At 42.8% G+C, this 25,243-nt stretch overlaps 1 protein-coding gene across 1 annotated transcript in view; it reads left to right on the top strand.

The window, feature by feature from the left end:
* Positions 1-5,443: 5,443 nt before the first annotated feature.
* LOC146812907 (killer cell lectin-like receptor subfamily F member 1) overlaps positions 5,444-25,243 on the top strand; it is a 67,867-nt gene continuing 48,067 nt past the window's right edge. The window contains exons 1-2 of the mRNA XM_085615224.1: positions 5,444-5,633; positions 15,200-15,339. Coding sequence (XP_085471350.1) covers positions 5,444-5,633; positions 15,200-15,339 — 330 coding nt within the window. The remainder of the gene's footprint in view (positions 5,634-15,199; positions 15,340-25,243) is intronic.

Here is a 25,243-nt window from a genome sequence, read left to right as displayed (position 1 = left end):
TGATAGCAGACTACAGTATGTTTTCACATTTTGTACATCATTCCACAAGATTATGCCTCTGGTACCCTTAGGGGATACCAATTATAATAGCCTATAAGGCCGATAATATTTAGTATCCCCAGCATTTCTCTGGTTAGAAGATACCGGAATTCAATTTGACTTTTTCTTATGTTGGATGCGGGAGCACAGTATTTCTATAGCAAATAGCACCCTTCCTTTTGCTTTCCAACATCATTTACTAAGGGGATACCAAATATTATGGCTCACACATTGTCATAATATTTCGTATCCCCTATGGTACATGGGTTAATTGTCATTTTGTTCACATTTTGTACATCATGCCACAAGATTTCGCATCCAGTACCCTTAGGAAATAAATATAATAGCCTCTCCGGCCTATACTGTTTGGTATTCCCAGCGTTTCTCAGGTTCGTAGTTACCAGGATTCAATTTGACATCGCCTTAGATTGAATGGAGGAGTACAGTATTTCTATACCGAATAGCATCCTTCCTTTTGCTTTCCAACATCATTTACTATGGGGATACCAAATATTATGGTGCATGCATTGTTGTAATATCTCATATCCCCTATGTTTCATGGGTTACCCTTTTACCATTGACCAGTTGAAATTGCCTTTTATTTGAAAGGAGACTACAGTATATTTTCACATTTTGTACATCATTCAAGAAGATTTTGCATCCGGTACCCTTAGGGGATACCTAATATTAAAGGCTATACTGCCTCTAATATTTGATATCCCCAGTGTTTCTCTGGTTAGAAGTTGCCAGGATTCAATTTGACTTCACATTATGTTGGATGCGGGAGCACAGTATTTCTATACCAAATAGCACCCTTCCTTTTGCCTTCCTACATCATTTGCTATGGGGATACTAAATATTATGGCTCACACATTGCCATAATATCTCGTATCCCCTATGTTTCATGGGTTAATTTTCAGCCATTGACCAGTTGAATTTGCATTTTATTTGATAGCAGACTACAGTATGTTGTCATATTTTGTACATCATTGCACAAGATTTTGGATCCGGTACCCTTGGGGGGTACCAAATATAATAGCCTATATGGCCTATAATATTTGGTATCCCCAGCATTCCTCGGGTTGGAAGTTACAAGGATTTAATTTCACATGACCTTATGTTGGATGTAGGAGTACAGTATTTTTATACCACACAGGACCCTTCCTTTTGCTTTCCAACATCGTTTACTATGGGGATACCAAATGTTATATCTTGCGCATTGCTGTAATATCTCGTATCCCTTACGTTTCATAGGTTACCCTTTAGCCATTCACCAGTTGAAGTTGCCTGGTATTTGATAGCATACTACAGTATTGTTTCACATTTTTACATCATTCCACAAGATTTGAGATTTGGTTCCCTTAGGGGATACCAGATATAATGGCGTATAATAGCTATAATATCTGGTATCCCCTGAGTTTCTGGGGTTTCTGGGGTTAGAACTTACCAGTATACCACTTCTGCCAGGCTCCGCCTGGTTCAACTGTATTACTTACACGCCACATACCTTACACCAAAGCGCCTTCATAGCGCGTGGCTACAACCAAATGCATCATGCACACATTGCAGCCAAGAACGAGCAGACTTCTTCCACATGGTATGGTCCTGCCACGTTATTACACGCTACTAGAACTTAATAGAGAGAGTGAACTTACAGAGGTTATGGGCTGGGAGATCCCACCCAGGCCGCTAACCATGCTCCTGGGAGTTAGAGATGGGTTGGGTGGGTCCAGAACTGACAAATTATTTCTAAACACAGACCTGATGGTGGCCAAGAGGGATATAGCTGCTACCTGGCTAAATGGGGTCACCTACCATGGTGAAGTGGCGTAGGGGGTGGACTGGTGCGCAATGTAGGAGAAACCTATATATGCGGCTAGGGGGTGCCCGACGAAGTATTGCAAAGTATGGGGCATGTGGTTGGGACTGTTACATTGGTAATATCTCCTTGATGATCTATGCGCCAAATGTGAGATTGCATGTTGTTTTTCGCTTTGTGATTATCTACACCAGGTGCCTTGTCTGTATGGGTAATATGGTGACCTTGCACAATTGCTATACCATACTTTACTTATCTACTGCTGGCTTTCCCTGTTTAAAAAACAATAAAATTGATTACTAAAAAAGATCTTACCAGTATTCAATATGACATGGTCTTATGTTGGATAGGTGAGCACAGTGTTTCTATGCCAAAAAGCACCCTTCCTTTTGCTTTCCAACGTAGTTTACCATGGGGATACCAAATATTGTGACTCACGCATTGTTGTAATATCTCGTATAACCTATATTAGTCACCCTTTAGCCATTGACCACTTGAAGTTGCCTTTTTATTTGATAGCAGACTTCAGTATCTTTTGCCACTTTTAATATCATTCCACAAGATTTTACATCCAGTTTCCTTAGGGGTTACCAAATATAATGGTCTATACCAACTGTAATATTTGTTATCCCCTGTGATTCTCGGTATAGAACGTACGAGGATTCAATTTGACATGGTCTATGCCAAATTACACCCTTCATTTTGCTTTCCAACATCGTTACTATGGGGGTACTAAATATTATGGCTCACACATTGCTGTGATATCTCGTATCCCCTACGTTTCATTGGTTACCCTTGAGCCATTGGCCACTTGAAGTTGTCTTTTATTTGATAGCAGACCACAGTATATTTTCACATATTTCATATCAATCCACAAGATTTTACATCCAGTTCCTTTAGGGGATACCAAATATAATGGCCTATACTAGCTATAATATTTGGTATCCCCTGTGTTTCTCGGGTGAGAAATTACCAGGTTTCAATTTGACATGGTCTTATGTTGGATGGATGAGCACAGTTTTTCTATGCCAAACAGCACCCTTCCTTTTCCTTTCTAACATTGTTTTCTTTGGGGACACCAAATATTGTGGGTAATGTATTGCTGCAATATCACGTTTCCCCTATGTTTCATGGATTACCCTAAAGCCATTGACCAATTGAAGTTGCCTTTTATTTCATTGCGGACAACAGTATACTTTCATATTTTTTACATCATTACAAAAGAATGCACATCCGGTTCCTTCAGGAAATACCATATATAATGTCCAGTTTCGCTTATAATATTTAGAATCCCCTGTGTTTCATGGGTTTAATTTGACCTGATATTATGTTGGATGGGTGAGGACAATATTTCTTTGCAAAATGGCACCCTTCCTTTTGCTTTCCAACATCTTTTACTATGGGGATACCAAATATTACGGCTCATACATTGCTGTAATATCTTGTATCCCCACGTTTCATGGGTTACCCGTTAGCCATTGACAAGTTGAAGTTGCATTTTATTTGACAGCAGATTACAATGGGTGTTCGCATTTTTGTAACAATTCTACAAGCTTTCACATTTGGTTCCTTTGGGGGATATCAAATACAGAGGCCCATACGGACTGTAATATTTTGTATCACCTATGTTTTCTCGGGATAGAATGACCAGTATTCAATATGATATGGTCTTATGTTGACTGGATGAGCACAGTATTGTACTGCCAACTGGCACCTTTCCTTGAGGTTTCTAACACCTTTTACTATGGGGATACCATATATTATGGCTCATGCGTTGCTGTAATCATTGTATTCCCTCTTTTCAAGGGTTAATTTTTAGCCACCGAACAACTGGAGTTGCCTTTTATTTGATAACAGATTGCAATTTCTTTTTGCAGTCTTGATTTAATTCTGCATTCCTTTACATACGGTTCTTTTGGGCGATACCCAATATAGTGGCCGATACAAACTATAATTTGTGGTAGCCCCTAGGTTTCTAGGGCTATAAATGACCAGGATTCAAGTGGACATGCTCTTATGTTGACTTGGTGAGCACAGTATTTTTCTGGCAACTGGAACCCTTCCATGAGTTTTCTAACATCTCTTACTACTGGGAAACCAAAGATTAGGGCATATGCAAGACTGTAATATCGTGTATCCCCTACTGTTACCCTTTAGCTATTGACCAACTAAAATTGCCTTGTATTTGATAGCCAATTACAGTCTCTTTTTGCATTTTTTATTTAACTCCACAAACATTCACATACGGTTCCTTTGGGGTATACCAAATATCATGGCCCATAGGGCTATAATATTTAGTATACCCTATGTTTCACGGGTTAGAACTTGCCAGGATTCAAATTGACAAGGTCTGGCTGGGTCCAGTATTTTTCTGCCAACTGGTACCCTTCCTTTAGTTTTCCAGCACCTTTTATTATGGGGATACCACATATTATGGCTCATGCGGTGCTGTAATATTTCGTATCCCCTACTTTTCAAGGGCTATCTTTTAGCCATTGACCAACTGGAGTTGCATTTTATTTGATACCAGATTGCAGTCTCTTTACCATTTTTTATTTATTCCACAAACGTTCATATCAGGTTCCTTTGGGGATACCAGATATAATATCCTATGTAGGACATGATATTTGGTATTCCCTATATTTCTCGGGTTAGAACTTACCAGTGTTCAATTTGACATGGTCTTATGTTGGCTGGGTGAGCATAGTATTGTTCTGCCAACTGGCGCCCTTCCTTGCGTTTTCCAACACCTATTACTATGGGGATACCACATATTACGGCTCAAGCGTTGCGGTAATATCTTGTATCCCCTACTTTTCAAGAGTTACCTTTTAGCCATTGACCAACTGCAGTTGCCGTTTAGTATGATACCAGATTGTAGTCTCTTTTCACGTTTTTGATTTAATTCCACTAACTTTCACATCTATTTCCTTTGGGGATGCCAAATATAATGTCCCATATGGCCTATAATATTTGCCATCCCATCGGATTCTCGGGTTATAATTTACCAGTACTCAATTTGACATGGTCTTATCTTAGGTTGGTGAGCACAATACTTTTCTGCCAACTGGGACCCTTCCTCAAGTTTTCTAACATCTTTTACTAACACAATATCAAATATTACGGCTTGTGCATAGGCTGTAATATCTCATATCCTCTACTTTTCATGTGTTACCCTTTAGCCATTGACCAACTAAAGTTGCCTTTTATTTGATAGCAGATCATAGTATTTCTTCACATTTTTGATAACATTCCACAAGCTTTCACATTCAGTTCCTTTGAGGGGGCCTGGTGGACATCACACGCAGCTCCAGCATTGCACTGCGCTCACCTGCGGCCCGGACCTGGCAGAGAGTTGGGGATGATGGCGCACTGTCTAGAACCTGGTGGTGCATCCACTTGGGGTTGATAACAATGGGGGCATGATGGTAAAGCTGAAATCTGCTAATAACCCCACCCCAAGCATAGGGGATGCAGCGGCCCCTTCCTCCCCTCCTGATTAGGGAGTTGGCACTCTGGGCCACTCTGCACAGTCACTATGTCCAGTTTGAAAAGATATTGCATGCAATTCTGGACACAAAAGACATGCTGAAGTCCAAGATTGATGCAGTCTCCTTGGAAGTGAAACTGCTCTGTACAGATCACAGGAAACTGGATGATGCTGAATTCACATTGTCCAAAAGGCGATCCACATTGCAGGAACTCCAAACCCAACTGAAGGACATGAGGGTAGAAGTAACCCCTCTACATCAGAGGATGCTGTGGGCTTCTCGAGGTATAATACTGTCCACTTCTTGGGCTTTCTCGAGTGCTTGAAAGGCCTGAGTATGGAACTCTTTCTTGAACAGTGGTTGATGACCACAATTCGGTCTTGCAATGAACCCAAATTCTTCTCTGTGAAGAGAGTACATTGTCTACCTGGGACTGAGGCAGCCTCCACCGAGGGCCCAGCTAAGTCCTGTAATTGCAAAACTACTTAATTATAGTGACTGACAGAGACTTGATTCTGAAGTTATTTTGGATAAAAGGTCCCCGGCATTTCCAGGGCAGCAGCATCACTGCTTACCCAGATTTTACTATGGAGGTGCAGCATCTTTGCAACTCACATACAATGGTCACGCAACACCTCCGGGAGCTAGGCCTAGAGTATGATCTTCTTTATCCTGCTAAACTTAAAATGATGAATGAGGAGTGAACCTGTTCTTTCCTGTCTCCTGGAGGGGCATAAACCTGGTTACTTGCCAAGGGAATCGCGAAGATGACTGAAACGCTGGAAAATGGCTGACGTCGCAACTGAAGTACAGGAGGAGCGGGGGACCCAGAGCCGCCCCTTTATGGCACAGGAGGCTAGGGAGCGAGCACAGTCAGGGGAAATGGTTCTGCAAAATGGCCAGAACTCTTTTGATGTTGCAGTCAGACTGTGCCTCTGAAAGTCAGATACTAATAGCTCCATGGCCTCTGCTGGGGAGGACTCCTGGGGGCCGGAGTTGACACCATGGCTGGTGGATGATCTACTATGAGGGGTAGGGGTTTGTTCTTTGCTGTGTGATAAATGGTGTGGACGTCTTACTGGTGCCCATTGGAGACACCTTGGGGCCTCATGAGAGAGGGTAGGTTGTCCAGATCATTGGAGAAGGCCCATGTGTTCAATGAGACCTGACCTCTCCAACATAAAATTTATTTTATTACACATTTCTCTTTGGTTGTTAATTCATGGGATGGTTATGGCTAGGCACTCAGAGGAGCCCTGGTCAGGGAGGAGGGGTTGCAAATCTTGTGTTTTCTTTTGACCCACAGATGAAGTTATCTACATATAATTCTTTGGCATGGCCCTGTATTGCACTAGTCTCTTGATAGTCAACGGGGTGTTTGGGGGGACACGTACACTGTAGTTGTGGGGAATGTGAATCGAGGAACGCAATGCATCACTACTTACCACCATACCCAATGGGCACACCTACAGGCCACAATAGCCCACACTCTAACTTGCTGACGTGGAATGTGAAGGGCCACAAAGAGGTACGCATAACTTTTTTGCAAGAGATGCATTTGACATAGGCAGTACATGTACATGAAAAATGGAGGGGACAGGTGTATGGCACTACAACATCGGGGCATGCAAGTTGGTCCTGATATAGATTTCCCCGGGGGTCCCATTTGTGAAAGACATACATAGAGTTGACACTGAGGGTAGGTAAATGGTGGTGAAAGGACATATGGACGGTGCCCCCTCATGCTGGTGGTTGTTTTTGCCTCCAACGCTAATCACTCATCTTTTTTTAGTTCTCCTAACCCCAGCTCTTTTCTGGGGTACACACAGTACCAGCATATCGGGCAGCAACTTTAATTGTGTTCCGGATGTTGCCCGGGACTGCTCCACCCCTCTGCTGAATGAAGCTATGTGTTTCAGGGTGTCACAATACTTTCGGGCCTGGATGGTTAACAAGAGTGTATTCGATATGTGGCGCTTGCACCATCCAGACACCAGTGACATCTTGTTTTATTGCCTGGTCCATGACCTCCACACCAAGCTTGATCTTTTTCTCTGCAATGAACCATTTGGCATGCAGATACGGATCACGGAGTCCTTGGAGCGTATCCTCTCAGATCCCTGCCCACTGCTGATGATGTTATGGACCTTTGAGGTTCCAGACCGAGGCACTTCAGACCCCCCCCCCCCCCTTTCAGGGAGGCCCTTTTAACATATATTGCCCAATATTCTGAATTTAACATGGGCGCCACTCCCTGCAGAGCGCTGGACTGGGATGCCCACAAGGTAGTCATCAGAGGGAAATGCATTGCCACTGTGTGTGGGGGTCCGTAAGACACTGAGCGGGAGTTAAGACTACTTGAGACTGAGGTGTCATGGTGGACTGACAGGACAGAAAGACACAAGCAGCTGAGAGAGAGTCACAGGGATTTAGAGGCATTGTTGGGGAAACATGAGAATTGGCACTGTCTTGCCCTTCTCCATGCGGAGGGAGATCGCTTGGGCAGGCTATTGTCATGGCTGGGTTAGGAGGACCAGGCAAGCCCATCGATAGGAGCAATCAAGTTGGGGGGGTGGCACAGTGGTTAATATGCAAGTGACCATTTGCAGAGTACTATCGCTCTCTGTACATGATAATAGACAGCCCCCAGTTGACAGGATCAAGGGGTTTATTCATGGGCTACCGTTACCCTGATTGATTCCTCTCCAATGAGTGGAACTGAATGAGCCCCTTTAAATGAATGTGATAGGGGTGGCTATCACCCACACTGGCTGAAATAAAACCCTGGGTATATAATAATATAGACTATAATGCCACCTTCAGTTCATACCTTTCTGAGAATCTCTTGGAAGTTTTTAACTAAGCAAGGAAGGAAGGCTCAGCTCCCAGACTCGTTCCGTGAGGCGCAGATAGAGGTTCTGTCAAATCTGGGCCTGGATCCCCCTGAAGTCCTCTCATATTGGCCGCACTCCCTCTAAAACAAAGAATATAAGATATTAGGGAAGACCCTGGCCAATAGGCTGGTCCCTGTTGCTAACGCCCTAGTGCACGTAGATCAATGTGGGTTTATTCCAGAATGCAATACTTCCTCAACAAGCTACGACTACTTTATCTGATGAGAGCTGCCTCGAGTGAGATGAAGCAACAGTTAGTGGTGTCGCTTGACATAGAAAAGGCATTTGACATACTGGGGTGGGATTACCTACTGCAACGCTGGAGGAAATAGGCATTGGGCTGGGCTACCTTAGTTAAATACACACTCTATAAGAACCCAACAGCAAGAGTCAGGATGAGACAGTGGATATCTGACAGCCATTGCCCTGCTGCCTGCACTTGCATGGGCAGCTTTGGAGTCTCCTGGAGCATGATGAATAGCATATCTTCTCTTTATTAGCAAATGCTGCCCTAATGTATCTGTATGATACCACTGTCACACTTCCAGGCCTGATGGAGACACTAGAGGGATTTAAGATGTTGTCAGGCCACAGAGTACATTGGCCTAAGTCTTGCCTGTTCCCCCCTCTATAGAGTTCCTGAGCATTACAGGAGGGCCCCGTTGCATTTTTGGCTGGAAAGGGGTCTTGACACACTCACATACTTGGGTGTATAGATTTACCTCTCGGACAAGTACCTTGTGGAGGGCAACATTAACATGGGTCGAGCCCTGGACTCGATCTGTAAGTCCCTTCCTTCCTGTTTGTCCTTGCCGCTGTCCCTGCTGGGCTGTGTGGTGCTCTCCAAGATGCTTATCCTGCCACGGCACCTGTACTTCTTAGCAGCGTTACTACTTTCCCTTACCAAGCGCTTCTTTCGGGACCTCTGTGGTCACTTGCTGGAGCTGATATGGGGCTCAGGCAGGAGGCAGTGGCGCTCTTCATACTCCAGCGCCTGCTTCTTGGGGGAGGTCTTGGTACCCCCAATTGTGTGTTGTACTATGCAGCAGCTCAGCTGCAGTGGCCGATGCGTTGGCGGGGCACAGCCCCTTGACCTAAGAGAGCAACCATCCACAGGCTCCTCAGGTGGACATACATATATATTTGGTTGTTGGACCCCAGGGCTCAACCATCGCATAACACGCATTAGATGAAGATGCATATGAGCAATACAGTCTCTGGACCCGGGCGTTACAACAGGCAAAGGAGGTTTCACATAATCCACACTTTGGTTACACACAATTTAACTATTGGCATCAGGCACACCTCACATGGAAATGCATCAATTGCATGTTTTCTACAGCATCCTCTGCATGCCCCAGATGTAGAGCAACTGAGGCAGGTTTTTTACAATATTGTCTGGGAGTGCCTGGTGATGCAGCAGGCCTTGGGGGAAGTCACAGAATTACCGCTGCTTTGGTGGAGCACTTGATCCCTCGTTGCAATTATGCCTACTCTGTCTTAGACCCAAGACTAAGGGAGATAAGTACTTTAATAGATTCCTTGATCTAGCCATCATACTCTTCAAACGGCAAATCACGATGTCCTGGAAGGCTCATACAGCCCCCAATAAACACTGTTGGCTCTCCACATTGCTGAAAAGAGCAGTTACTGAGATAAACGTCCTCACAGTGTCAGGTATAAATGGGACGGGGAATGCTGTAGGTGGGTGCTGGGATACCTACATCAGAAACGTAGAGGCAAAAAATTATGCATGTCCATCCTGAACACCATCCTAGGTCCTTCTGTCTCATCCTACAACTCATACGATGAGCCATCCCAGCACATGAGATAGCGAGACCATGCCCCTCTGCAGACTCCACAGATAGTTAGGTAATACAGCCACACCATCATTGCCCCTAATGACTGTGGGGTTTAGGACTAGAAGGGAGTCCTGAAGGGTACCCCAGAATTGGTGTCCTGAACCGGAGTGACCACTCGCACTGGCCTGTAGGATCTTCCTATATCTCTACGTGTGAATTAGCCTGTACTGGTGTGTGCACGTTCCTGGGTGCCCTTCCTAATCATATTATTTCCACAGGGACGATTGCTACGATACACCATAGTGCGACCAATGTCCGTGCAGGGGCCTTCTTCATTATGACATGCTGCCACACCTGAGGGTGGTGGTATGACAGGTCTCGGCTATTGTGGCTCTGCTGTCCATGTTTGTTATTCTGTTTGATGTGATATCGTTTGTGAGTGACGCATAGGAATTGTCACTATAATGGTTTTTTGTTTCTTTTTCTACTTGTGCTAATACCAATAAAGAAATTTGAAAAACAAAAAGGTATGTTCTCATTGGGTCCCTGTAGTCCCATGTTCTTGCCACTGGGTGGACCAGTCCTGAATGAGTGTCCATCAAATCACTTCAATACCTTAAGTCATGTGTCTATTTTTGAGATGTAGGTGTTGGACCTTTCATACAATACAATTCCACACTTTGCCAAGAGTAGAGCCACAGCTATAAATTCTCAAGCCCAATAGTACCAAAAATGGGAACAACAGGGAAAGGATTTATCTCATCCTGTATAGTGCTGTCATGACTCCCCCCCAAAATGTAGCTATGTATGAACATGTTGATGCTAAATTAATAAAACTTGCCCCTCTGGCTACTTTGATTTGCACAATTGATTTTTAGTCCTGAGATAACACTGAATCAGACGATTTCTTGAACAATTGGATTTATGTTTCCGGTTGTGTACTGTATATGCAGAATGACATCGTCCATGTACAGGTATACAACCAATGGGCTGCCACCTATATAAATTCCTCAATGTGCTTCCAGCAGCCTGTACACAAGGCCAATGGGTTCCACAGAAATGGCAAATAGGAGTGATGACAGGAGGCAACGCTGTCTGGTGCAACTGCACATTGAGAAATACTCTGGCCAAGGGTTTCTTACAGAACAAGATAATTTTAATAAAACACCTAACCAGGCCCATTTCAGTTAATACCTGAAACAGATATGGCTATTCCAGAGAGTCAAATACTTTTTTAGTGTCAAGAAAAACAACACTGCTTGTAATTGAAGGTCTAAATGATGTATCACTGCTGGGAGAGTACTCAAATTTAACAATGTTGGCCGGCTGGGTATAAAATCAGTCTGGTCTGGAAGTACCAGACCTGACATAAGTGGTTTTAATCTGATAACTAGGACTTTTTCAAATATCGTAATGTTAATGTAAAGCAATTACAGTGGTCTATATGATGCACAGTGGCCTTCTGATCTGTCTGGTTTGAGAAGTGCTATCCACATGTCCTTTCATGTCATTGTGGGAAGTTCCCATTCCAGAATGGCTTCTTCACACTCCTTAAGTAGGTGGGGGCTTATTAAATCATCATAAGCTTCATAACATTTAATTGATATCCCTTTAGGCCCAGGTACCTCGCCACTCTGCAGCTACTTTATCTCAGTTAAATCCTCAAGGCAGACATGTGAACCTTTCCAATCATGTAAGTGCGATATCATTAGGATACTTTGGAAATGTACTGCACTGTAGTAGTGTCTCTAGACCGAACCCACAGTGGTGTGAATGTATGCAATAGTTCTAAGTGTACTGGACAGCGTTCAACTGGGTGTTCTACATTCCTCCAGTCTATGAGCCTGTGTTCTGTGAGTGTGCTGTGGTCTTAACACCTTACACTACAAAAACACACCCACTGTGGATCGGGAATCGTGTTAACCTCAATTTCATGTGGCCATATGTCCCAAAATAATGTACAAATGGGGATATCAAAATACAGTCAAATAGGAAAAGACTAACTCAATAAGTGAGCTAAAGGGCAGAATTAGACGTTTTATGAACATTTATTACAAAAATGTAAAATCTACTAAACATGAAATATTAAAGTGGAAATGCAACTAATCTCATTTATGTGCATAAAGTCATTGTAGTGAAGGCTCTCTTTAATAGAAGAATACAGAGCAATAGGAAAAATCAGTAAAAGACCAAGTTCCAAATATGCAATAACTCAGACAGCATCACTAGTAGCATAGGAAAGATCTTCTGGCTCACTTCCAAAATCGGGCAATTCTATAGGAAATCTCCCCATAGAACAGTATGAAAACTGCAGAATCGTGGTGTGAGCAAGGAAATACATTTTCAACAAATCAGAATTACTACCTAAGCACTAACCTTCCTGAACATAAACAATCAAGTCAAGTCAAGTCAAGGAAACTTTATGTGGCCAACATAGGCCATAAAAGCAGATAAACACACAATTAAGAAAAAAATACCAGAACTGATCAATACAATTTATTATAAAACGCCCAGACTAATAATTCATACAAACAATCGGAGGGTATATGGCTCAGGAAGCACCAATACAAGAAATGTTAAGCCAACCTGTAAAGTGCAAATTAGTGCAGTACATATGGATAAAAACCACCAGTATAATACAATACAACTAAAAGTTAACAAAATCGATAAATGCAGTACCTTGAGGGAGCTTTGTCCGTTCAGTCACAATTAACAGGACTAAGAGAAGTGGCCCAGCCCTGCCTCGGTCAGCCACAAATAGTAGCATCTCGTGAGTTCTATTTTCATTTACAAACCACTCTATTTACCAGAATCCATCAGTAGGACAATTAGACAGTTGCAAGTGAATTTTATTTACCGTTCCCAAAAATGTATTGTGGAGGCTAATGTGATCAGATTAATAACCTTTTCATCACCAATTTTAAGTTAGGCGCTATGTCTTGGAGGCAAGGGCCTTAAGTAATTTTCGATGTCATTCATTCAGCATCATGAAGCTTTTCCTTTAGACATTGGCAGTAAATATGTTAGTCTTGGTGGAACAGCACCTAGGGTTTACACCCTTATATTTTTAGGTTAAGCCTGGGCAGCGCATGCGCTGCTCTGCGAGGCATGCTGTATTGACATAGGGACTTGAAGCTCCACCCACTCTACGCCCACATTTGTCATTGTCTTGTGTCATTGTCCACTGTAAACTGTGGCTGTTAGTAATCCCTTCTCAGTACTGCTTTGTCTCATTTTGCAATCTCCCATGGCGACACCCTCTGTTACATGTGTTGTTGCTCGGTAGGCTTAATTACAGCCTCCGACCACCATTTTCTCAAATAGCTTTATCCTGCCTGCTTTTGTAGGCAGGACAGACTCTCTCTACACGCTTTTTTTATTTTTATAGCACGCATTTGCAATGAAATAGGTCTTGCATTTGCGAGAGTTTAATCTATTGGCATTGTAATTGACAATACCTTTTATTTATCTGTTTTGAAAACAACACATAAATAAAAGGCATTGTCATTCACAATGCCAAATGCTCAAACTCTCAGAAATGCGAGACCTATTGCATTGCAAATGCTTGTTTTAATTAAAATACGCAGAAGATAAAAATGCATGTAGAAAGCTAGTTCTGGTAAATGTATGTCAATGCAGGTTGAATACTGCAGAATGCCGCATAGCCATCTCAGTTTAAGCCAGGTTATGCTGTCTAAAACACATTTAAATCTAGCAAGCATTATGTTCTAATAAATAAAATCTTGTTAACAATGTCAGTATGCTTCTACATCTCAGACTGCCTGGATCATATCAAAACAAGGCACAGAAACTGGCAAGTTTAAGTTCCAGGAGGACGTGCTCAGGGGATAGCTCAGGGACCACAAAACCTTGACTCTTTTGCCAGATTCGTCTGCAGTATTGGACATCATTGGCAAAAGGTTTGTTCATTTTGAGCATTTGACCTCAGATTGTTTCAGGTTCTTTTGGGACTACCCAAAACCAGGATAAAGATCGTGGACTGATAATCAAAAAGGATTATCATTGGACCACAACATTTTTAACATCTACAAGATCTACAAGATCCTCGTGAACTGAACCTTTGGCTTTTGTCTTTAGTTCGGTTCCATTTACATGTCACTGCATTTATCAGTGACTACAAAGAAGCATCAATTGCATAAACTGAGGTATCACTAATTTAATTAAGGAAGCTTGTTTCACTTGAATAAACCTAAGGCTGCTAAAGTCATTACTATGAGTGCCAGAAGCTTCACCGAAAAAAACAAAGTGGTAGGATTCCCCTCATTCCTGGTGAACAGTCTGCATCACAAATGAACTCTATGGAGAGAACTCAACCATTAGATAAATTAGGTGGTATAACATGGTATCAGGTTATCCAAAAATGATGATCCATAGTGCAATTCTAGCATTTCGAATGGGAGCATTTTGAAGTCTGAAGGCATAAAACGGGATGCCCTTTCACTTAAGATAACCCTTTATCTGCCCTGTCTCTGAAAAGGCCTTATGCTGCTCCTCTTTGATGATCAGTAGGTCAGAAAATACAACATCAAGATCCTCTGTTGAAATATGTTGCAATATTACCATGCGTGGGTTTACCTGTGCTTAGAGGAAGTTCATTTTCAAAGGGTAGATATGAAGTGCAGCACTCACTCACATTTACTGTGTTTTATTCTGTTGTTTTATGCAGCACTCACTTTAACTTAGTCACTCTGCCTCAGTACCACAAAGGGTTAACAACACAGAGAATTTTGGATGAGCCACAGGTCACTAAGTCTTGTTTGTTTTTGATAACCATCATTATTATGTTCTCCTCTAGGAATTTTGTGCTAGCAGATTTCAGTTGCTACTATCATGTCACTACCATGCATATGCTGGAATGGTATTTTATTTGGCTTTGTACTTAGAGGAATGATCGATTGTGGGTGAAGGGGTAAAGTACAGTGAATGGGTTGAATTTTGAAGTGGTGTTTTGGTGAGATGGGACCTAAGAGCAATAGGTACTCTGCCAGTGTCTGTAGAGTGTCTCACCCTCTCCAGTGCAATGCCATCTCTGCTCTTCCATATCAACTGAGTTTACAAAGCATACAGTAATCTTTTATACACTGGTCAACAAAGGATTTCATATGTAATAATGCTGTGGTTTCCTCCTATTAGAAACTATGTGCGTGATATGCCCTTACAACTGGCTGAGGTTCAGAGGAAGATGTTATTTAATTTCTGAGGAATTTAAATCCTGGACCTCCAGTGTGGACTACTGCATTTCCCACCAGTCCCATCTCGCAATCATTGACGATGTAAGTAAAAATTGATAAATATTGTGCATATGCATAGGCATTTAAAAACGCTTTTGCATATGTCTCTCACCGAGAGCCTCTATTGTGTAAGTTTTTAAATGTTATTACCCACTTCTATGAAGTAGAAACATTTGATAACAAAACCTGTTGTACATCATAAATGCTTTCCAGGCCAGGATGACAGGTATCTTTCACAACTTGTCAGCACAGCTCTGCTTGTCTGCTTTTACTGAAAGTTGCAAAAGGGGAAGGATGGCAAGGAAGGTGGTTGGGGTTGGTTAGGGATTGCAGGTACATCTTCTTTTATTTGGGGCAGGGAGGAAAGGCTGTGTTATGTATGGCTCCCCCATTACTCCTCTGCCCCTGCGTAGCAGTTGAAAACAGGGAAGATGATTTTGTGACCATACTTGACATAAAATTATAGATGGGTAAAAATGGAATTTTGAGGATGGTTTTCCCCTTGGCGTTTTGAGTGACATCATAGAAAATGTGAGCCTCACTCTCATTGTGTATTTGATGTCACTTAGAACCCCTCGGGGTAAAACATCCCCTTAATTTGCAGTTAAACATCTATAATTCTATATATTAGTAGGGAGCAAGAAAGTGTGTGATGAGATTTTTATAAATTTGGTTCCCTGTGTCATGTCTTTTAGTGTTTTCAATTCACGGGTACATTGCCTGTGTGAATCCCAGTAGGTTGCATCACAGCAGAACTACTAAGCATCTAATAAGCATTTACCACACACATTGATTATGTTTCCTGACAAGTACTACTTTCTGTTTGAATGACTTTTGTTACTTTAAGTACTACTTTCCCTCATTTTATTAAGGAAAATTGGGCTCCGTATAATTGGTTTGAAAGATTATCGGCTTTAGGTGTTCAGAGAACCTGGAAGACAAAAAATCTCTCTTTGTGGCAACTTGTAATATACTTAGGTAACCCAACTGGATTAAGCCTGGTAGTGATCCAATTGATGAATAACTTCGGACACCATTAGGGACTCACATCTAACTGGATGAAAGCAACCCTAAACCCACTGTATGGTACAGGCAAATACAGGCCCTGGGTGTGAGACAGAGTGATTCAAGTTAGTAATCGCTCCTTCAAACAGCTAAGGATATGCCGCAAGAATTCAGAGGAGATAGTCTGAGCTGTAAATTTTTCCCCCCTGCCCGATCCCATCTGTAGGTCAAGCAGGAGAGCTAGATTTTTTGTATTTGTACTATAACATTTGTACTTAATTAATTTAATGTATTTGTTTTACATTTAATGTATACATTTATGATTTTAAAGGTATTTTCAAATTGGAACACTGTTTACTCTCAAAAAATGTTACTTAAACTTTTCATTGCTCGTAAAGACATCCTTTTTTTAAACAAAAATGGGTTGCATTGTTTTTTTGAAAAATGCTTTATTTAAGAGCAGCAACAGACATGGTGTTCTGTTTACCTCAGCCGGTCACCATCTCTGTGATTGCTGCATTTTAGAGTGGGTTGCAATTTGCAACCAACCTATTAATATTGATGAAAGAGGTCAAATTGTAACTCCCCCTCAATCTGATTTTTGCGACCTGACTTATTAGTACATAGGTAGATTCACAAAAACAAAATGGATTTGTTAAAAGACGTTGCATAATTTGCAGTGACGTTTCCCATCAACATTCTTACCTGTGTCAGCACAGTCCTTCGTGATACGGCCCCAGGAGTTGCATTATACTCATGAGCCATTGTCAAGGAAAGAATTGCAGGCAATAAGGCAGTATGTGTGTCAGACATGTAGGTTACTACTATAGTCACCGTGGCTGTGGCTAGTAGATTGTTAAACGTGTTTGTGTAAGTTAGCGCACACCAGATTAGTAGATTGTGCCATGAGGCAGGCTCCTAATCTCTTATCCCAGGTGGGTGCTGCACCCGATACTAGTTTTCTGTCCCTAATGAGTGCTGATGTCCTAGTGGGAGAGATGCATTGTGGTAGATGCAAATTTAAACCTCATGGTGAATGCTGAAAATGCCTAAATTCAGTGTTTGTTGGCTCTCAGAACACATGATTCAGACTTCTCTTCTATGAAAACATCTGAGTGTTCACACATCATAGTGTGGGTGCAGCAATTCTATGATGCACAATTTCAAACTGCAACACCACAATCACACTGCACACTGAGCCAACTATCATAGACCAAAGGTTGTATAATGGAATCCTGCATGCATTTAGCATGCATGATTTTACAACGCTGCAATTAGAACAAATGCTTCATTGTGACACATTCCTTTAGCAAGCAAGTCGTTACAATGACTTGCCTCAGTGGGGTACTCGCCTTTGGAATAGTATCATTTACTATTCCAACTCCAGTCTGCGCAACAATTGTAAGGTGTTGGGTTTAAAATCCAACACCACTCCACCAAAGCGTCCCCCTAAATCAAGTAATTGTAACAACTTGCGTGTGAAACAAATACGTGATAACAGAGTGTTTGTTATATTGCTGGAGCTGTAAAAGCACAGCGTGTTTCTGGATTTGTAATAAAGGATGTTTCCCAAGAGCAAGTAGACCACCAGTACTTGTTGAGCTGAACCAGGAGCCTTTCAGGGTTAACCAGAGTCAATGAATCGGCTCTTGTTGATAAACCTGTGACATGCATGTGTGCATACAGGATAGTCAGCAAACTGAATGAGCTCCATTTAGCTCCTGGTGTGTGCAGACTCCCGGCAAAATGATTGAGCTCCTTCAAGCTCCTGGTGTGCACAGACTGCTGCTGACTGACCAAGACATTATCCCAGTGGACCTAGCATGACCTGCGGTATATGATCTCTGCCCTGATAGCTGAGTAAATAGATGCACATTAGATTTTCTGGCAATTGGACCACCAGAAAACAGTATTTGGAACTGGGGACTTGAATGGGACAGACTGGGCCACTTGGGCCCCTGTTAAAGAACCGTGTTAAGCATTTTCTTTGCCAAGAGTGTCCTTAACTACATCCAAATGTATTGAGAGAGTGTGAGTGAACAAATAATTGCTGTACTATACCCAATTACCAGGCATCCTAGTTGCCTCCGCATGTTGTGAAAATGTATTCCATGAACTCATGACACATGCAATTGCTTGGAGTCTCGGCAACACTATAGCAAGTTCACACAGAGACATCCCCTCATTCATGGAACCACAGATGATGCCACTGATGCAGTGCTTAAAATGATGTGAGATGAAGAGTTCTGCCCATCTAATCCACTCACATGTGTTTCCTTTTTGATCAGCTGGTTTCTGCTCTTTTACTGTGGGGGAGCATCATAACTGGCGACTCACCCATAGTAAACTTAGGGTAAGTTGACTGTGCTTGGTTATCATCAGTGTCCACCTTTTAGATAAGGCCCCTGTGGTGCAGCAAGGGTAAGGGGCACCTGACTGGTTATGCATGTGTTCACACATGTGTGCACACATGTAAGGGCTATGCGTGGGAGACTCCTGTCATGCAGACCCCAGAAACTGCACAAAGAGGACCCTGCAGAATATTGACATGTGGCAGGCTTCATAATGTTAGTGTACACTCATGTGGAAAGTCAGTATGTTTTACTGTGTTGTCTGCAGTAACACTGCATTATACATCTATGGGGAGGGCTGCCTTAGAGTTGGCTTCGCTTCATTTTGGGCCTGCAGAGACAAGTGACACATCGAATTGGGGAGTAACCTTTGTGGGAAATTCAATTCTGCAAGTTTCAAAAATATATCCGATGGCCCAAATTGGTCATATTTCTTTGGCTAGTCTAGAATTTAGTGCCCAGGCCTTTTGTCACTCTGCTGTGCCAAGTTAATTACGTTTCTCTCCAGTGGCAGGGACAAAGATCTTCCCACAAAAAGGGAGCAATTAACAGTGTTTCACTCAGCTCCTGACGAGGAAAAGTGTGGGGCAGAATGATCTGCATCAATCAATCAGATGTCACACTGTTCCAGGGACGCACCTGCCCAAGTACCCTGAACAAACGAAGGAGCCCGGACCTCTAGAGTCAGCACAGGAGGGGCTGCCTTTGAAGATTTGGTGGGAAAGACCCTAGCATTGATGTCAGTGACTGGTGGAGCTGAGGCCCCCAAAGCAAATGTGACGTGACTCATGGGTAACGCCATTTTGAAATGTCCCAGCAGACTCTGCAGCAGGGTTGGGACAGGGGAAGAGAGGTCCCCAGGATAGGTCTGAGGTGCATCAGTTCTGGAAATATCAGCCCCCACTTAAAAGGTCAAGAGCAAAGGGGAGAGCTCTTTATTGGTTGTGATTTTCTTCTGAACACTGGGGCTGGAGGCAGCAGCCATGGACAATTGGAAGGAAAATCCCCTGATGCCATCTGGACTAAGGACTCTATCTTCTGTTGAGCCCAGGACAAGTGAGGTTCTCCCCAGGATCAGAGAAGCTGGCCCCCATATACCTCCTAAGGACTAAATGGGGGAAAGACAAAGACGTCTACAACAAGAGGAGAGAAGCCCAGAGGAAACAAAGGCTGGCATAGGGAGACAATGGAATCAGCCCCCTGCAAAGGTTGTCACTTTAGAGGCAAGGAGACATAAGGAAAATTCCACAGGGGGCTAAGGTTCACCATCAGGAGCAGAATGAGTTCAGAAATTTGTAAATTGTCCCAAAAGAGGGTCGAGATATCTGCAGGTGAAGGACTTGGTCCTTGAACCTTCAGCGATCGAAGTGCATGGACCTCTGCTGCTGGCTGTTGCAAATGCCCAGGGGTGGGCCAGGGCCCAAGGTCACTGCAAAGATTGCTTAAAGTTTTTGCCCTGGAAGGGGGTGTGAGTGGAGCCCCCTCTACCTGGAGACTTGGGATCCCATACACCCAGACCATGCAATAAAATGGGGGCTAGGACCCCATCCACAGACCCCTGTCTCCAGGAGGAATCGGGAAACTGCTTGGTGCCCCATGACTAGAGAAGGAGGGGCCAAGCACCACATCCCTGGGCCCCAGAATCTAGCAGGTGCAGGGAGAGTACCAGCACCCGTATCAGGGGGGAGTGTGTGGTAGTCTTGAAAAGCCACACCCTACCACAGGAGCAGGCAGGGCAGAAGAGACCTGCTGGCTACCGCAGCAACACAGATGAGTGCGGCTCATGTGGGGAGCCGGCGGAGTAGCCAGGGATGGGCCCCTTAAGCTGCTCACATTGTGAAGAGCACACAGAGGTTCCCAAGTGGGAGAGGACACCACTGAGAAAAAGAAAAGAGAACAAAGCGAAGTGGAAAAGATGCTTATAAAAGATATACTCTCCCAGGAGGGAATGCCCATAATGCTCTGTGAGGCCTTCCCAGTTGCCAGTCTTACTGCTTTTGGGGCCCCCGGGGCAGACAGAAGCCACCACCAATATCCGAAAAAAGAGCACAGGGGCTCTGCAGATACCCCACAGCTCACACAAAGAGCACCAAAGAAGTACTGACCCTAGGTTTACAGGGACCCAAAAAGAAGGACCAACCAAGGATTTTCTTCAAAGTTTTAAGCACTCCCTTGGCTGGAGCATGTGAACTTCACCTAAGAGTGCAACACCCTCTAGGGGCTTAGTTTGTGATCACAGTTATTGTTGCCTAAATGTGTCTAAAAAAAATATACAAAGTCAATAATTACAGTGTTGTGCGTGATCATATTGTTGTGCCCTTTGGGGGCTATTTTTATAATTGCGTTTTCAATGACGTAAATATGTAAAAAGCACACAGACCCATGAGAAGATCATTTTCTGTAAATGCTTTATTGCAATAATGATGTTGATAGTAACCAGTGATCAAAGTTCATAAGCTTTATTGTTATTACTAAGTGCTTTCACACATGGTTGATAATTGCTTTTACTCCTAAGAGGATAGTTTTTGCATGTGGTTTGTTGAACTTGACACCTTTAGGGAGTCAGAGGTGATTCCACAATGTCATCAAAAGGTATTTCCATCCCCTTTAGGTATATTTGAAAATACCCGTTTCCTTTTATAAAAGAAAAAGCACAGACTACACAATCATTTACTGAGTGTTATTATTGTGTGCCAGTAAATGGTGATTACAAGCCCACACCACCTCCCTTCAGTAAGCCTTGGGCTGCTCTGCTCCGCTAACCTGAGAGAGGCGAGCTCTAAAATATGGTGTTTGGTTCCCAGGGGAGGGCAAATGTGGACCCATTACTTGTACAGGGCACACACGTAATGGCCTGTTTCCTTACATAAACTTTCTGTGACGCAATGTTTTGCTCAGAAGGCTGTAAACAGAAGTTCCAAGGTTGGGACTCCGAATACTAAGATTGTGTATTTTTAATTCCACCTCTTGCTTCTTTCATCCACCACCAAACATTCTCTGCCTCTTAATCTCACTTTGCCTCGTTGTTTATCACCCATGCTTTCTATCTTTTTCACTGTTTTCTATCTTTCAGACGATGTGCCCCACTTTTATCCACCTGCTTTGATTTAGCACTGCATTTGTATTCTGAGAGCTCATAACATCACCCAACATGATGCTCCTCATGCACACTAGGGTTGCCTGTCAGTGCTTGAGAGACTGCATGCATAGGCACTGGAAGTAGGGGCTCAGCTGTTGCTGCAGCACCCCAAAAATACCTACGCTGTAGTTTAAAAGGTGAATGAGCAATACAATTGTGTTTAAAGTTTCTTTATACCTTGTCGTATTTGTAATTCTTTGAAATATAGAAGTCAAATGTCAGGCTATGTCTCCTGAGAAATGACTGCATTTTCTTCAAAGGTGATACTGGCGTTTGCCTTGCTTTCTCTGACTGCAAAGTGAGAGGGTTTTGTAAAGTGATTTATGTAATAATCTTGTTGGGGTACAAGGAGAGTGTAGGATAGCATTTTCTAACAAACAACAACATTTAAATACCTGTAAATGAAGGGTACACATATTTCTAAATATATTTCAAAATATATCAGCAGCAGCGCTATGTAGTTTTATCAGTAAAATGATATATCTGTGCACAATTAGTGGCCATTTCATTCGAAAATGTGCTGTATGTAAAGGACAGTTTGTTACGACACCATGCTTTAGCGATGTATTGGCAACAGTTTGCTCCAAAATGCACCACTGGACACATGCTACCCCTTTACCATTCTCCTGCTGAATGGGTGCTGCAAATTTGCTACAACCATTTTTTGCATGCATTTTTCACAATCCACATACCAGCTGTGATACAAAATTGATGGCAGCTCCCCACTCTGAAAATTGATCCAGCACTACTGACTGCAAGTGAATAATAAGTGATTGGACTTGAAATAGCTTTTGTATGCATAGCAAAATGGTTGCTGCTGACTTGGTGCTCAGCAGCGTGCCTTGACCCTGGTTTCCACAATGCTACAGCAGGCGTAGCCAACAGAGTGATGGTCATTAGTTCGCTGAGGTTGTAAGGTCTGTGAGTGGGTGATTGCTCACTGAATTTGGTATCTGTTATTTGTACCTCAAAGGCATGCTGCTATTTGAGACTTGGACGGGTCGTGTCAGCTGTGCCAAGCCTCCTTCTGTGTCGGCCAGCACCAATCTGGGGTGGTGAGGCGGGGCAAATGCGAGGGGGATTGTAAAAGTTAAGTAAATAAATAACTTACCTTATCACTGCCGGGTCTCTCCTCCACATCAGGACTCCGCTGAACAGGAACCAGGAAGCACCCAGGCTCTCCTGACCAATCACAACACTGCAATGCAGGGTTGTGATTGCTAAGCACCCAGGCTCCCTGACCAATCACAACGCTGCAATGCAGCATTTTGATTGGTCTGAGCGCCAACGTTTGTTGCTCAGACGGGGACTGGGGGCCTGAACATGTTCTCCATGCAGGCTGTAATGCAGCCTTCTATGGAGAACATGCAAAGTGCGCATGACTGTTTGGATAGCCCAAGAGGGCAGGCCAAACAGTAATTGTGCACTTGGAGTGGGCAAACCACTCCTCCCCTGCCCTGTCCTGCTCTGAAAGCACAGCAGCCCCGCCCACCCGCAGAGCAGCACGGAAACATAAAATGATAATAACTTTGTTATTATCATTTTATGTTGCCTTTATTTACACTGCTTAAAAGCAGTGCGGTGACGCTCCGTCCCCTTAGCTGAGAAGCCGCCACTGCCTCCTTCAACCTTAAATAAAAAAGGGTCAAGGGGCCCAGCACAAGTGACAGCTATCCTAGCAGGTTTTCAGCAACACCTCTAACATTTGCTGGGGTAGGTGTGATTTACCCCAACTTCAAATAAACCACTTCCAGAATGTGTGCACTGGCTCATAAAATATGTACCATGTGATTTGAAGTTCACATTATTACATCCATGTCCCGAAAAAACAAAGTCAAAAGTGGCTACTGAACAAAACCTAAAAAGGTGTGAAATTCCAAATTTGTTAGCCACATTAACACAGTCTCAAAACCCCGCCATGCATTTTTACCTAGTTACAATTTCACTCATGTTGTACCACATTACACAATCTACAATATCAGGGAAGACTTAAAATGATCACGTATAGATGGGCTCCATATTTGCTATGCGAAAAAGGTGTAAGACAACGAAAGCATACATGGGCACTATGATACTCTGAGATATTGGAGATATAAAATGCACACTATGATGTACTAACAGGCCTCACGTCCATTGCAACAAAGTGACTAATCAATGTCAGACATTTTCACAAAGTAGCAAAACCCTCCCACGCCAATTTTTTTTTGCAATTCTTATTTCAAATAACTTCGCCATTCAATCATACCATCTCTGACACACTAATCTGCACATTTATGAAAATACTCACGCAGCCTCTCAATTTCATCTCATGTTCAGTTTTTCTAAGTAATGAGAAGGGTGAGAGATAACGTTAGTTTGGTATGGTGGGGGTGGGAGAAAAGCTTAATGTTGGGCTGAATTTTTGTATTTCATAGAGTTTTTAAATGTTATGCCCTACCTACGATTGCAACTGCTAACCACTGCTTCCCAGCTTTAACTTTAGCTGTTTCAATTAATAGTGTGTGTGTATGTATATGTGTGTGTATGTGTGTTTGCGTGTGTGTGTTTCTGTGTATGTGATATAAAAAGACCCTTTTGATGAGTGCACCAGGCAGCATTTGGAAACCCTAAAACTTAACAGATGTTTCTTTCCAGGATTTCTTAGAGGACATAGAAATGAGTAGACAAAATTTAAATACCTGTAAATGAAGGGTACAAATATTTCTAAGTATATTTCAAAATATATCAGCAGCAAAAAAAAACAATAGTGAGACCTCTATTTTATTCTGGAGTGTGAGTTTATAATAGGATCCAAATAATCAAGATACCATACTTGGTGATGCGCAAATGATAAATTGTCACTGAAAACCATATTCCACAAGTTATCATTTGTGCGCTATGTAGTTTTATCAGTAAAATGATATATCTGTGCACAATTAGTGGCCATTTCATTCGAAAATGTGCTGTATGTAAAGGACAGTGTGTTACGACACCATGCTTTAGCGATATATTGGCAACAGTTTGCTCCAAAATGCACCACTGGACACATGCTACCCCTTTACCATTCTCCTGCTGAATGGGTGCTGCAAATTTGCTACACCCATTTTTTGCGTGCATTTTTCACAATCCATATACCAGCTGTGATACAAAATTGATGGCAGCTACCCCACTATGAAAATTGATCCAGCATTACTGACTGCAAGTGAATAATAAGTGATTGGACTTGAAATAACTTTTGAATGAATAGCAAAATGGTAGCTGCTGACTTGGTGCTCAGCAGCGTGTCTTGACCCTGGTTTCCACGCCAACAGAGTGATGGTCATTAGTTCGCTGAGGATGTAAGGTCTGTGAGTGGGTGATTGATCACTGAATTTGGTATCTGTTTTTTGTACCACAAAGGCATGCTGCTATTTGAGACTTGGACGGGTCAAGTGTCAGCTGTGCCAAGCCTCCTTCTGTGTCGGCCGGCACC

This window comes from Triturus cristatus, chromosome 7 (genome assembly GCF_964204655.1).
Source record: "Triturus cristatus chromosome 7, aTriCri1.1, whole genome shotgun sequence".
Classification (NCBI taxonomy): domain Eukaryota; kingdom Metazoa; phylum Chordata; class Amphibia; order Caudata; family Salamandridae; genus Triturus; species Triturus cristatus.
Note: the sequence above shows the minus strand (reverse complement) of the source record. Positions and strands in the feature narration are given on the sequence as shown.